Source organism: Scardinius erythrophthalmus (assembly GCF_964197995.2).
Source record: "Scardinius erythrophthalmus genome assembly, chromosome: 25".
In the NCBI taxonomy this organism is placed as follows: Eukaryota; Metazoa; Chordata; class Actinopteri; order Cypriniformes; family Leuciscidae; genus Scardinius; species Scardinius erythrophthalmus.
The window spans coordinates 27693587-27708086 of record NC_138245.1 but is presented as its reverse complement, the minus strand read 5'-3'; the positions used below and the strand labels follow the sequence as shown (position 1 = coordinate 27708086).

The window sequence follows — 14500 nt, the reverse complement described above, 5'->3', positions numbered from 1 at the left end:
CTTTAATTAATGTTTCAGAATTGCATGGTCAACTAAAATCACATGTGCAGCATGCTTGGTCTCTCATGCTTGGGAATTTTCGTTCCCTATATTTGTTCATTTACATTACACTTTGCTAACTCTGTGACACATTAGTATTAGAAAAATCTTGAAGGTTCTTCTCTTAAATACCCAATCAAATTACATATGCAAATACCCTGCCAGAACAAAGGACCGTAAAGTCTCCCTCCAAAGGAGCAACTTCTTATTGGCTCACTCAAATCCTGAGGGTGTGACATCTTCACTCTACAAGATCACTGATCACAAGATCACCCGGTTCCCCTGATTCTGAGAAATTCTGATGTGAACATGATGCTAAGCTAGAAGTCTTAAGGAGCCCTAACTTTGTGCCAGGCTGTGGCCTTCATTCACCAAAGATCGTCTGACTCCAACTGGTTCTTTCTCATCAAGACAACATCAGCAAAGATCAACTGGAGCCTCAACAAATTGCATCAGAATATATTTGAATATCAAACTTAGTCTCATTATTTGATACAAGGAGTATACCTAGGCTACCCCTCTTAGGGTATGTTAGATTTAAGAAACTGATGGTTTGCTCAAGGCTTTAAAATTACTGAATTTCAAACAATGCTTTCCTGTATTCTGCTTCAACTCTCTTTCCCTTGGTAAACATGCGTGTGTGTGTGTGTGTGTGTGTGTGTGTGTGTGTGTGTGTGTGTGTGTGTGTGTGTGTGTGTGTGTCTGTTAGAGTAGTTTAAGTGTTTAGTAGTTAATAAAGTCTTGTTCGTGTCACATGTAATTAGTTGTTCATGCTCATTTACTGGAGTCCCTAATCATGCAGATTTTGGCTACATGCTCCGAGTGCTGCACAGTAACAAAGTTATTTCCCTTACCCCGGAAATGACAATTTCTTAAAATTAAAAAAATTAATAAATACTGTCCGTTCGCTGGACGAACAGGTTAGTTGATTGTGATATTCTGCTACAATCAAGTTAATTCTATTAACTGATTCAAATATTTATAATAAAATATAATGAGTTATGATTAATTATTTATACTTCCCTTCAGCTAATGTACATCAGAGACTCTTGAACCCCTCAAAAGTCAATATTGAGGCATGCTTTTTAGAAAATATATGATCTATATAACTTGTAAATACTTTACATTCTGCAGAAGTGTGTTGCTATTTTTTATTTTACTATCAGACAAGACCTCATAAAATACATACTTTACAGAAATAATCACAATCAATACTTTGAAAAGGCACCAATCAAAGGGTTGCTATACATACGAGATAGAGATAGAGATAGAGATAGATCCCAGTTTATAAATCGCCCACATTGAACTCTACAGCTGAGTGACAGTGAAATCAGAAATGTCTCCCTGCATCACAGCCTGGAACGGGACAAGCCAACATCTGATAACCGGAGTTGAAGGAAGTGTGTAGTCTGTGACATCCTCCCTACAGATACATTCATAGATTAAAACAGATATATAATAAAGGAAAATATCAGCTGTGTGTATGAACACTTTTGATCACTTACAAGCTCGCCTTCACATCCTGGTCCATTATCTTTAGAGTTGGTGTTTGTGATCCTTGAACCTCCTCATATGAAGCTTCAGCTTTTCCTTCAATATCATCCACAGTTATTGAGATTTTATCCCATTCAATAAAGCAAGTTACAAATCAAATGTACCATTTAATTGCTCACCCAGCTAACAAAACCAAAAAATGTCTATAGATAGTTTTTCTAACATTCCCGTTAAGTTATACAAATATTATTTCTGAATGTTCTCTAAACATTAAAAAAGTCAAATTTTTAAAAAAATGTTCTGAAAACGTTTTTTATCATTCTTTAAACATTAGGTTTATGTTAATTTTGAATGTTCTCTGAACATTCTGAATCAAGTAGTAAAATTGCTAGAGGAATGTCCATCTAAAATGTAAAAAAAAAAAAAATAATAAATTCATGAACAATATTTCAATCATGACAACTCTCTGAATAGTTTTAGCATGTCATTGAATATGGTAATGTTAATGTATTTGGTCTTGGCAGACAAGATCAGCTGTGCCGCTGCTGCAGAACAAGTATATGGACACAGACACACTGCTGTAAACGAGTAAGATATGATCCAGCTGCATAAATACACACATAAATCCAGTAGCAGATGTAGACAGGTGGAGCTGGGGGAGGTAGGAGGTAACTCTGATAGCGCTCTGCAGGACTAGCGTTAAATGTGGGCAAGCAATCTCATTGGCTGCAGGATCAGCAGAGGCCAATCAGCTTGTGCCATGTGGAAATGATGTAATTGCTTGTAGATTGCAAGTAAACCTATCAGCCTACACCCTCAAGAGTTTCATGACTGAACTAAATATATCAATAACATTTTCATGGTAAGGTTTTGAGAAGATTATTAAAGACCAGATAACTTTGAACAAACATTCCATTAATGTTACTGGAACAACATTTGTTAATAACTTTGAGAAAACCTTGCCAAAACATTAGCTGAAGTTCTGAGAACGTTCCCTGTTAGCTGGGTCAATTGTGTAAAGTGTTAATACATGTTTAAATGTTTAACCAGTGAAGTACTCTTACCTAAAATGCCCATCAAACCGACATCTTTTGGCTGTTGCCGAACAGCAGGCCACAGAAACACTTCACCATTTTTCTTGTGAAGAAGAATGACAACGCGTATGTTTCCCATGGTAACGTCCATTTCATTGCTCCGTAATATCAGGGACACGCTGTTGAAATGGAGAAACTGATGAATGAATTCTACTTCACAGAAAGGAGCTGTAACACAATTGTAGTAAAACACTTATAGTTTGAGTAGTATATACCCCTCTGTATTGTGTTGAGTAGGTTCTTGGTCCCACCAAAATTCAACATGACTCTGGCCATCTTGGTATCTGAGAGAGCTTGTGCTTATTGTCAGGTGATGGTTTGTTTTGTAATGAAAGGCAATTTTACTGAATCCCTGTCGTCTAGTGATGAATTGTCCATTCATAGAGAACTCTAAGACACACAGAAAGTCACACAATATGAGTACATACAAAACATTCAATTAAAAAAAAAGATGACTTTCAAAAGGATGTGCATGAAGAGTAAATGTGTAATAGTTACCTGAAGCAGAATCCTTTAACAGTGTGAGTTTCTGAGGGGCAGGAACGTCAAAACAAAGTGGCTTAGACTGACCGGCAGAGGGCAGCAGGAACCGGTTGCTACCAACTCTTGGAACTAAGAGAAAACATAACCAAATGCTGTATCATAATTATTATAGAAAATTGTCCTACATAAATAAGTATGTTTTAGAGAACTGAATGTACTTGAGATAGCAGGGAGAACAGCGTCTGCACTCTCCCGTAGGATTATGGGCATTTGACCTAAGCCCAAGAGAAAGTAAAATTGATCAAATTAGACTTACTCAACACAAGGCAGAATCAGAGTTAGAGAGTATTTATACCATTACTGGAGATCAGCATGTCACTGAAATCTAAAAAAAGGGGGTTTAGTCATTAAAAAGTCAGACTATTTATAATACAGCTTTTCATTCTAAGTCAGTTTATCAGTAACTTACTGACCAAAACACTCAATAAATAATTAAAAAAGTTCAATGTACCAAAGCATTTTGAAATAATTAAATAGTGATATAATTAAATTATTATTAATGTAATTAAGTATTATTAAAGTAATTAAAATGTACCGAATATTTTTTTCTCAAATATTTAGCAAATAATAATAAAATAATATTTAAAAAATAAAAATAAAATAAATAACATCCATATATTGGCACTGAATAGCAACTAGAATAAATCTTTCTAAATAAGATGCAAAAGTATGACAGAATGATCCCATGCTACACGTGTTGTATATTACAAGTGTTTCTGGGGGTTTGGTGAAAACAAAACAAAATTGTATGTATTATTTAAGGGAAATCCTGACTTTGACCGGTGGCTTTCTGTGCTCGACTGCGTGTTTGTGAGACCATATTAGCCCCGCAGTTCACTCCGACTCGCTCAGGAAAAGCATACAAGTCATGAGAAATCAAGATTCATAAAAAATGCAACATGAAATATAATGCCTAGAAATTGCAAAAAGGTATCCATGTACTTTCTCTATGACAGAACTGACAGTTAACTGATGTGAACTTGATAACTTCTTCTTGTGACGAACAACAGATATGTTCACCTCAAAGAAGAAGGTACATTAATTGTATTTCATGTTGCGTTTTTTATTAATCTAGATTTCTCACAACTTGGGTGTTTTTCTGGGCAAGTCGGTGTCAACTGGGGCGCTATAAAGTCTCACGAATGCGCAGTCAAGCACAGAAGACCTGCAAACAGGACTTTTTTTTAAATACTCCTTTTGTGGTCTATAAAAGAAAGGGCATACAGTATTAGAACAACATTAGGGTGAGAAATTATGACTTCATTTTTATTTTAGGGTGAACTATCCTTTTAAGAGGCTTCAATTCTGAATCACACCTAATACCTTATTTTATTTATTTGAATTTCACTTTATTTACACTTTTTTATGTGGATTTTGCTTTTAATAAAGCAAATTTGCAGTAATTTTTTGTAAAAGCAAAAACAAAGTAACCAATGATAAACACATTCTCGAGAAAGTATAAGTATAAAGTATAAGTCTTTGTCCACTTTTAGAAGAAAAAGGCATACCATGAATCCCTGGATGAGCAGGACGTGGAGCAGGTCTCCTGACAAGCATGGGCTCAGTGATCAAAAGACGCTGACGACCAGGCTTACCGCGGCCACCATAACCGATCCCATGACTGATCACACGATGCTGAATGGGCTGACCGGGCTGACCAGACTGACCTTGCAGACCAGGCTGACTGAGACTGAAATGGTGCTGACTATATCCTGGTACTGGGATATAAAACAAGTGGGGAAAATATCCATTTAAAGGCAGATGCAGTACACTGAATTTTGCACAAAATGAAAATTCACCCCATCTCTTTTCTAAATGCATGTTATTTAACTTATTCTGAATGATCTTTTCATGTATACGTTTTTTTTTTTTTTTTTTTTGACCTCATCGTTTTTAATCAAAATATCATAACTGGATCTTCCTGTGATAGCTAGTGCGGTGTCTGGAAGCCTGGATAGCACTTGCCAGCCCGTGTCGCTGGCTCATTGGTCTGCTCTATGAGATTCAGTTTGCCAGGCGGTCAGCAACGTCTGGTTCACCTCAGTGGCGGACAAGGAGGCTCATGTCCTGCATTTGGAGATTGCAGTCCTACTAGCGAAGGATCTGATAGAGCCGGTCCCTCCAGCCGATATGAAGACAATCTTGGACCTGCATGTCTTGAATCGGGCCCTTCACAAGCTCCCATTCAAGATGCTAACGCAGAGTTGCATCTTCGAATTTCCCTTCGATTGGTATGCAGTGATCGACCTGAAGGACGCGTACTTTCATGTCTCGATTCTCCCACAACACAGACCATTTCTACTCTTTGCATTCAAGGGACAGGCATGTCAGCACAAAGTCCTCCCCTTTGGGCTGTCCCTGTTGCCTTGTGTCTTCACGAAGGTCACAGAGGCGGCCCTTGCTCCTCTGAGGGAGCATTGTGTTCGCATTCTGTCGAGTTGCTAACAGTGTGTCTTTTCCTGCACTGCATCGGATCGAGGCTAGAAGGCAAGCATGTGCTGGTCCAGACGGACAACACCGTGGCCATGTGTGCATCAACCATCAGGGTGGTGAAAGCTCCCGTCACATATCGCAACTCGCCCCCCATTTCCTCCTCAGGAGTCAGAAGCATCTGAGGTCGCTTCAAGTCATTCACATCTCAGACAAGCTCAATCGTGCAGCCGACGAGCTATCATGACAGCCCGCACTACCGGGAGAATGAATTTGAAGACACTTCAGAGCCACACAGGTAGACCCTAGGTAGACTCTTTTGTTGAAGGTCAAATGTTTGCACACCTTCATTTACAAGGTTTGTAAGATACTAAAACTTCTCAGTTCTCACCTGGATGTCTGGGTGCCTCTCCTCCCTCTTTGGGTTTGTCAGCAACTTCTACTTCATCTTGCTGTGGCTTCGTGACGACCATAGAGGTGAGGGACGTGACAAACTGGTATTTCAGGGACAGTTTGAGAGCTTCTTTCTTTTCATCCTCTTTCTCCTGATCTTTAAGAAGCACTCTGAGACAGAAAGATGTCCTCAATGTCCAACAAAAAAAAAAAAACAGAATATCATATCACTCAATAAACTTACTGCCTTTCCAGAATTTGCTTCACTGTAAGGTAGGCCCACAGTCTCGGCATGAAATCCTCATTCTCAGGTGGGACATCACTGGGGTCTTTCGCCATTACAGTTTCCTGATACGTCACATTACTGCCTTTCTGCTCAGAAATAAAAACGCTAGTGAACATTTTCATCAGGAATGCTGTCATTACCACTTTCATCAATAACTTTATCAGAAAACAAAGTGACCATTTTTCCAAACTCTTAAACAATTGATCATCAATGATCCAAATATCCAGTATAATGACCTCGGTTGAGACTGTCGATAAAAACAGCCCACTCAATCCCTACCAATTTGATATATTGTAAAGCACCATGATGATCTTACTGATACTGCAATGACTTCAGTGGTGAAACTCTCCACACTGTTGTCTGTGATTTGTCCCGATACCACAATCTCAGAGCCGTTGAAGTACAGGCTAAAGCTGGTCTTGGTAAGGTTTGTCCCTCCTGTGTATTTAAGTTGAATATCAGCGAGAAGAGGGACGGCAACTTCGTCATAGAAGCCCTACAGAACAAACCGAAATAAAGGGTTTAAATGCATTGAAACACAGAACAGATCAGCACTGAGGAGGAATTCACAGCTGATTCTCTGTCGTTCACCTGCAGCTGTAGATCAGCGTCCGAATCTTCATAAATCCTGCGAGCAACTCCACCATTTTCCAGTGACATCTTTGTCAGGAAGTCAAAGTTAACATCATATCCAAAACCAAGACAATAGAGGGGGAACTTTAGACCAATTGCCTCTTTCACATTGGCCATTATCCTCTCTTTGTTAGTTTCACCTGTTAGAGAGGAAGAATAAGTCCGACTACCAACACTACATGCTTGAAAATCATGACATTTTTTGAGTGATCAAAAAGCAATGAATGTAATGGGCAATTTCATATTTCTTATACTTTTCTCTTCCTGAAAAAGACAAGAACTAAATTGATCATTGGTCCTACATGTATTTTAATTAGATCTAAAACCTTTTATTAACAGGTCTTCTAATTACACTGAGTGAACTAGTGTTAGGATAAAACACATTAGCTTGTGTTTGTCAGTGAATCTGTGCCTGAAGTGGGATCTCCATCAGTCAGCAGGATCAGGATGGAGGCGGTTCCTTCTCGTGGATGTCGATTGATCATGTCCACTCCTGCTAGAACTGCAGCGTTAATGTCTGTGGCTAAAGGAAGAACAAACATAGTTGTGTCATATTGAGGTACAACTTTCTTACTCCCCATTTAGAGTTAGGAACACACCTCCTCTATCTCTGATCTCCTTCACAAAAGATTTTGCAGTCTCCAGGTTTTCCTTGGTAGCTTTCAGGAGTTCATTCTTCCATGTTTTAACTTCACTGTCAAAAGTGATCAATCCAAAGTGGTCATCCTCATCAAGATCACTTAAAATCTTTAGCAGTGCCAAACGAGTCTAAAGAAAAACACTTCTGTCAGAACACCTGAAAGTTAATCTTTGTCCTTTTTGACTGAATTCTCATTTACCAGATATGGGCAGTTTTTTTTTTTTGTGTGTGTGTACATAATTTAAAGTAAGCAAATCCACAGTGATTTCAATTGAAAAATCCCTGTCATTTTAACATATAAATGCACAATGCTGCAAGATCCTTCAAAAATGTCCTTCAAGGGTTTTGTCATAAAAAATGCAATGCTTGTTATTTTTTTTTACTTGATGTGGCTGAACTTAACGTTAACATTTACCTGCTGAATTTTTCTGCCGTTCATAGAACCGCTCCGGTCAATGATAAAAACCACATTTTTGGGAATACGTGGAACATCAGAGGGTGCAAAGTAGTGGACAAAATAGCCATTTGATACCTGAGAGAAAACAAAAGTACATTCTGAATATGTAGTACATTCACATTTATTTTACTGTCGTAAAGTACGTAATTGAGAAATGTACCATGACTTCTCCTTGATGATTTGGTCTCTCGACATCGTATGTTATAAGCAGGTCACCATTCAGTCCATTTTCTCCACAGCTTTCACACTTGGTCTGTTGATCTCGAGTGGGGTAGAAGGTCATCCATGCCTGAAATGATCCGTTTGGTCCTCTGTTAACTTTGTTTGAAGTGTGGTATCATAATGAGAACATTTAAGCTGAGTGTTTTACCCCTCATTTTAAGCTCTTACGTCTTTGTCTGCTCTGGTGGTTTTGATGGCATTGGCCAGATCATCGGAGCTCAAATCTCCTTTCACCTCCAAGAAGGAAATTCCTGGTTTCTCTTGTATGTGTACATCCATCTAAAGTGAGTAAAAGAAATATGATCTTTCTATCCAGCTTAATTGATGATCTATTTCCCTCTTTGTTTCTTCTACCTTGAAGTCCGCCACCGGCTGCATTGGTTGGGCATTGATGAGTAGCTCATATTTGCCAAGGCGACGCTTTAGCAGTTCTTCGTAAGTCAACTCAAAAGTCACTTTACTAAAAGCAGCCACTGTCACTGAAGTTTTAAAGTCTTCTAAAGTCCTTCCAACAGATCTGAAATACAAATTAATACCAGCATATTACTAAACATGCTATAAAAACACATTTAATGGATCTATTTATTTTGAATGTCCAGTACTTGATCAGTCCAGCACTTTCTCCTCGAGATACTGCTCGACTGTACTGTTGCTGAGCTTCCTGCTTTTCCTTCACAACACCATCATATATCTTCCCCTCTATGGTCCTATGGAGAAAATGACAAAGACATCCTCTTAATATGTGTATTTCAGACATATTGCATAAAATAATTTATAAATCTTTATTTTGTTGTTGTTTAGCTGCATTAGCAGACATGACCTGAGACCAACATGCTATAAACTGCTTCTTTACCACTTTATCTCTACTTATAAAACACAACTCGTGTTTCCCTACATTCTGAATTTGCTGATGAAGGCATTCTTGGGTATCTTGACCTCAAACTGGATCTCTTGAGATTCATTCACTGTGTTCGCCACACGGCTTGTGATGACGGTTGTGGCGTAGCGACTGGTGACCGTGGAGTTAATGTAGAAGCTGTATATATCCACATTTTGTTTCTGTTGAGACATCAAACCGTAAAGTCATATTCAATTACATGTTCATATAATAGAGGGTTTTTGGATGGTGCTCATTTACTCCTCCTTTTTGCCTGTGTAATGGGGTGACCCTTCTAGGGTTTTCCGTTTTGTGTAGGTGGATGGAGCTCGGCAGAAGTTAAGCTCACGGCCCCTTTAAAAATGCGGAGATTCCCTTTTACTTCCGTTTTCTCTCCGGCATGGTACGCTCACGGCCCTTTAAAAACGGGGAGATTTCCTTTTACTTCCGTCTTCCTTTCGGCATGGTACGCAGGCTGCATTCTTTTGTGTCGCAAGAGCAATCTATTATGCATCAAGCATTGAGTGCGTATTAAGTGTTGTAGACCTGCATAAGTTGGAAATCCCTTTTTTAACTTTTGCCGTGGGCCTGTGGATGTTCAATTGCATTAACATATATCAAGGTATGTTACTGCATTGATATGTTGCTGCAATTATTCTTTAATAGCGTCGTTTTTAATGATGACTCGTTTATATAGTGTGATCGAGGCAGTATTGGTGGTTTGTTCACCGTTCTCACCGAGGGCCAGTCAGTTGTGCTGCAGGTAAGTTTATATGGTATTTTGTAAGTTGTTTGTTAATCAGAGATGTAATTTTAGATAGTGTATGCGTGGTTAATGACCAAATTGAGTAACTGTTTTATATAAATCTGCCCGCTGTTGTTTTGCTGCTGTGTGGCGGCTCGCCAACTGCGACCCGTGGTGCTGTGTTGTGAAGACTGAAGAGGGTGCGCGCTCAAGTCCCACCACGGTCTACTGTGATTGAGAAGCGCACGCAGGCCCGTCGCGACAAGGCAGGCAAACCAAGCAATTGCTTGGGGCCCCGAGCTGGCCTGGGGCCCCAAGACAACGACTGGTTAAGAATAAAATGCAACGACAAACTGTGTGAGCGCCCCTTTGATGGTCAATGCAGTAAAGTGCAATGACACTGTTATCGGGATCCCCCTCAAGGGGGCCCCCCTCAGTAGTCGCTGACAGCAGCCAGCCAACCACGCGATCTCTGCCGCCGCAAAATACAAAACCTCCTCGGCAGTCATCATGAAGCGGAATTATGCTTCAGGAAGCCAGAAAAGAATGAAGAGAAAGGAAGAGGAGGATAAGAAAAAACAAGATAGTGGTAAGTAGGGGTGTAACGATACACGTATTCGTATTGAACCGTTCGGTACGAGGCTTTCGGTTCGGTGTTCGGTACGCATTTTCAAACCGAACGGTTCGTTGGATCATTTTTCCTGCCGACCAAAATTTCGTTATTTCAAATGTAGGCGGGTCGCGCGTGGCAAGCGCGCTCATAATGTAGAGATGCCGGCGCGACTACAACATTGCCCAACATCAAATGGCAAATGTAATGTAAGCGGAACGAAACTGAGCTACTCGTTATTGTGTGGTTGAAGGACCGTTGTTTATCAGTTTGGACCAGTGCAGCGCGAGACGATCGTGATCATGCGACACTGTTACTACACAGCACTAATAAGAGATCCAGTAAAGAAAGCATTTGAATTCGCCACAGAAGTAATAACATCGCTGCTAGATGTAAGTTAGTGAGAAACATTCACATTGTTTGGCAGGAATAGTAGGCTATAATGCCTTCAAGAAACATTACGTCGGTTTTATTTTGACATTATGAATACAATGCCCTCAAATGTTAATCTTAACTAAAATAAACATTTGTTTATAACTACTACAATATTAAATTTATGTTTTTTCCAAGGAGCTGTTTTGTTTTATATGCTCCTAAGAAGAGTCAATTATAGCTCCAGAATTGCTCAAAGTAAAAAGAAATAATATTTTATGGTGCTAGTTTTAATTAAAAAAAAGAAGAAAAATAAATAAATCAAGGAAATTGGCATTTCTTTCTTTTTGCTGTATCGAAAACATACCAAACCGTAACACGTGTATCGTATTGAACCGAACCGTGAATTTTGTTACATCCCTAGTGTAGAGGTCTGCGCGGGACTGTTTTTTAGGTCCCGCTCCCGCCCGCTCCCGCTGGGGTTATATCCCGCACCCACCCGTTCCCGCTATATATACACTATTTGTTCACCCGCTGTCTGCTTAGAATAATTTTCTTCCCGACCCGACCATCCCGCTTTAATATAGATCTCCCAGAATTTCACATGTAGCCTACATTTTCACAGAGAAAATAAAAATGTAGTCTGCACAAACATTTTTTTATTATTATTTTATTCGCCTTGTCAATATACAAAATTTAACATTTTGCTGCAGACAGTAGTAGGGGAAAAAATATCGCAGCGAAAAAAAAGAAGTGTAGGCTATTATTTTTATTCGTATTATCAAAATTCGTAACATTTTGCTGTTAGGCAAATACAATCAATGCATGACAGAAAGAACCGTTACTGGTCCGTGCGTGCAGCGCGTGCATAACGGTCCTGATTAGCCTACATGGCAGACCCTGTTGGTCGATAAGATTAAGATTAGGTAAAGCGAAGATATGCTGTTCTGAAAGAACGTCGGCGTCGGGAACGTGATATTGAATGACCGACCGCTCCCGTTCAAATTACACCAGAGTTACCGACCGCTACCGTTTTTTAGTCGGAAATTTAATCCCGCGGCGCAAAATATCTGGTCGGGTCCCGCGGATCCCGCGGGACAGCCGCGGGAATGCAGACCTCTACCCTAGTGGTAAGTGATAAATTACACTGGAAAAAATAGCTCCACTTGTCTTGTACAAATGGTGTAATTTTGCAGCAGGTAGGCTAGAAAAAAAATATGTTTATGTTAGCTACCTGCCTGACGGCAAATGCTGCTTGTAACAAACAGTTAGTGCAACTTTTTTTTCGAACGGATATGTTTTTTATTGGGGGGGCCTCCATGTCCATTTTGCTTGGGGCCCCCAAATTCCTTCAAACGGCCCTGAGCGCACGTGTGTGTTGATGCGAGCGTGTGTTTGTGCGAGCGCACAGTTGTGTGAGCGGGGTTTTATGTGTGTTCGTGTGAACGCATGTTTGGGTGAACACGTTTGATGTGAACGAGTCTTTATTTGAGTGTGTGTTGAGGCGAGCGCGTATTTGAGTGAGCTCGGTGTGAACGCGTGTTTGTGGTGGCGTTTGTGTGTATGAAGTGTGTGCGTGTGCTGAGATGATTGGGTATTGAAGTATTTATTTGTTATATTGATTGATCTAATTGTATTTTCTTTAATTTGATATTACTCTTTTTTTTTTTTTTTTTTTTTTTTTTTTTTTTGTGGCTAATTGTGTTCTTGAGTACTGTGGGTGGTTATTGCCACCGCTCTTATCTACTGTCAATTCTTTTACAACTACCATGGGCTATTGGCTGCTGGGATTGGGAGGATTTATTTAATTCATTTATACCTTGTTGTTTATTGTGTGGATTGTGATTTTTGGTTATACATTTGCATGAAGGTGTGAATTGAGGTGGTTTGAATTTAATTCATTTGGATATTGATATTGAAGGTCCAAGATCCAATTTTACAGGTGGCCACTTTGATTTATTTTTTTCTTTTGGGTGAATGTTGTCGTATTTGTAACTTGTGTATTTTTTCTTATAATTTTTGTATGATTATCCTTTTACTACTTTGGTGTCAAAGATTGTACGCATCTCTGCTTGTTTCCATTTATTTGGAAACCCTGTAGTTGGGAGCATTTACAAAACATATTCTATATCTTAGGTGGCAATAGCCTCCGCTCACACCTGGGATTGTTCAAATATTTACTGCTCGAAAATGGCACGGAGAAATGGCCTTTGGACTAAAAAACAAGTACATTTTGATGACTTCATCTCAGTGTAAACTACTGAGTAATAGATAGTTCTCTGTACTCAATTAAAATAATACACTGCTGTTAAAAAGTCAGTAAGAATTTTTACATTTTTGAAAGCAGTCTTTTATGCTCACCAAGGTTGAATTTATTTGATCTAAAATACACTAAAATCAGTAACTTTGTGAAGATTTTTTTCAATTTGAAATAAGTTTTCTATCATATTACATTTTAAAATGTAATTTATTCCTGTGATGCAAAGATACATTTTCAGCATCTTTACTCCAGTCTTCATTGTCACATGATCCTTCAGAAATCATTCTAATATGCTGATTTTCTGCTTAAGAAACATTTGTTATTAATTAGCATTAAAACAGTTGTGCTGCTAAATTACTTTTGTGGAAACCCTGATACATATTTTTAAGGATTTTTTGAAGAATAAAGTTTAAAACAACAGCTTTTATTTAAAAAATATAAATCTTTTGTAACATTATAAATCTCTAGAATGTCACATTTGATCAATTTAATAAATAAAAGTATTCATTTCTTTAAAAAAAACTTACTGACCTCAAACTTTTTAAAATTTTTATATTCAACATGTTTGAAGTAAATCTAATTTGTCTGAACCTTCATCTCAAATACAAATGATTAATCTCTTTTTTTTAGAATTTTAACTCGCATCATCTTCATCTTAAACTGAGCGTTGACCCTCACCTTCTTTACAAGTTGTGAACTGGCTGAGATGAGAAAGACACCCAAGAGAATCAGTCTGAGAGCTGCTCGATCCATCATGACCTGCTCAGAAAACAGACCTCGAAACACACACTGCCTTTAAACTCCTGTCCACATCATGCGATTGGCTATTATTGACCGGATGAAGAAACCTCCCTCACTATTTGTAATCAGAGTAGCGACTGAGACAGACCAGAAACAATTATTACTGTAGTTATATTTAACAAATAATCTATAATATCTCTCACCCAACAAGTTAACCATGGGCTAGAGTTAACTGCAACTAACACTGGTTACAGTGGTTACAGGACACATGAAGACTGATACGACTGTTTATGACCCAAAGGAATTTAGAGAGAGGTTTGACACTCACTTAATTCAAATGACAAATAAACCCTTTAAACCTCTATATTCTATTTTTTATAACCACTTGAGAAATGTATCAACATGTATTCCATTTTTCCTTCTTATGATTTCCTAAAGTGCTTTTAGTGCAGAGAAAAGCGCCATATAAATGTAATGAATTGTTATTATTATTATTTTATAGAGTTTGGCCAATGTATTCATTCAAACTCTTTAATTAATGTTTCAGAATTGCATGGTCAACTAAAATCACATACGCAGCATGCTTGGTCTCTAAGAACTCCAATTTTCGTTTCCTATATTTGTTAATTTACATTACACTTTGCTAACTCTGTGACTGTGACAC

General features: G+C 38.6%; 1 protein-coding gene across 2 annotated transcripts; it reads right to left on the bottom strand.

Annotated features, from left to right (window-relative positions):
- Positions 1 to 1158: 1158 nt before the first annotated feature.
- Positions 1159 to 13861, bottom strand: LOC308685946 (inter-alpha-trypsin inhibitor heavy chain H3-like). 2 transcript variants are annotated; one of them, XM_081358097.1, is made up of 21 exons: positions 13774 to 13861; positions 9127 to 9290; positions 8834 to 8938; positions 8586 to 8748; positions 8400 to 8510; positions 8170 to 8298; positions 7968 to 8084; positions 7512 to 7680; positions 7325 to 7435; positions 6871 to 7052; positions 6596 to 6775; positions 6238 to 6365; positions 5992 to 6164; positions 4679 to 4888; positions 3466 to 3495; positions 3329 to 3385; positions 3126 to 3239; positions 2843 to 3017; positions 2598 to 2746; positions 1545 to 1629; positions 1198 to 1462 (listed from the first exon to the last, which is right to left on the bottom strand). In XM_081358097.1, the coding sequence occupies exons 1-21, from the start codon at positions 13849 to 13851 to the stop codon at positions 1348 to 1350; spliced, it is 2745 nt and encodes a 914-aa protein (XP_081214223.1). In that variant the 5' UTR covers positions 13852 to 13861; the 3' UTR covers positions 1198 to 1347. The 2 variants fall into 2 exon arrangements, with proteins under 2 accessions (XP_081214224.1, XP_081214223.1); XM_081358098.1 differs by lacking the exon at positions 3466 to 3495 and having other exon boundaries at positions 1159 to 1462.
- Positions 13862 to 14500: the final 639 nt, after the last annotated feature.

Coding starts and splice junctions, on each gene's coding strand:
- LOC308685946 (XM_081358097.1), bottom strand. CDS start 13,851: ATGATGGATCGAGCAGCTCTCAGACTGATTCTCTTGGGTGTCTTTCTC. Junction 9,291..13,773: donor GTTCACAACTTGTAAAGAAG/GTGAGGGTCAAC, acceptor ATGTCTCAACAG/AAACAAAATGTGGATATATA. Junction 4,889..5,991: donor AGAGGCACCCAGACATCCAG/GTGAGAACTGAG, acceptor TTTATATCCCAG/TACCAGGATATAGTCAGCAC.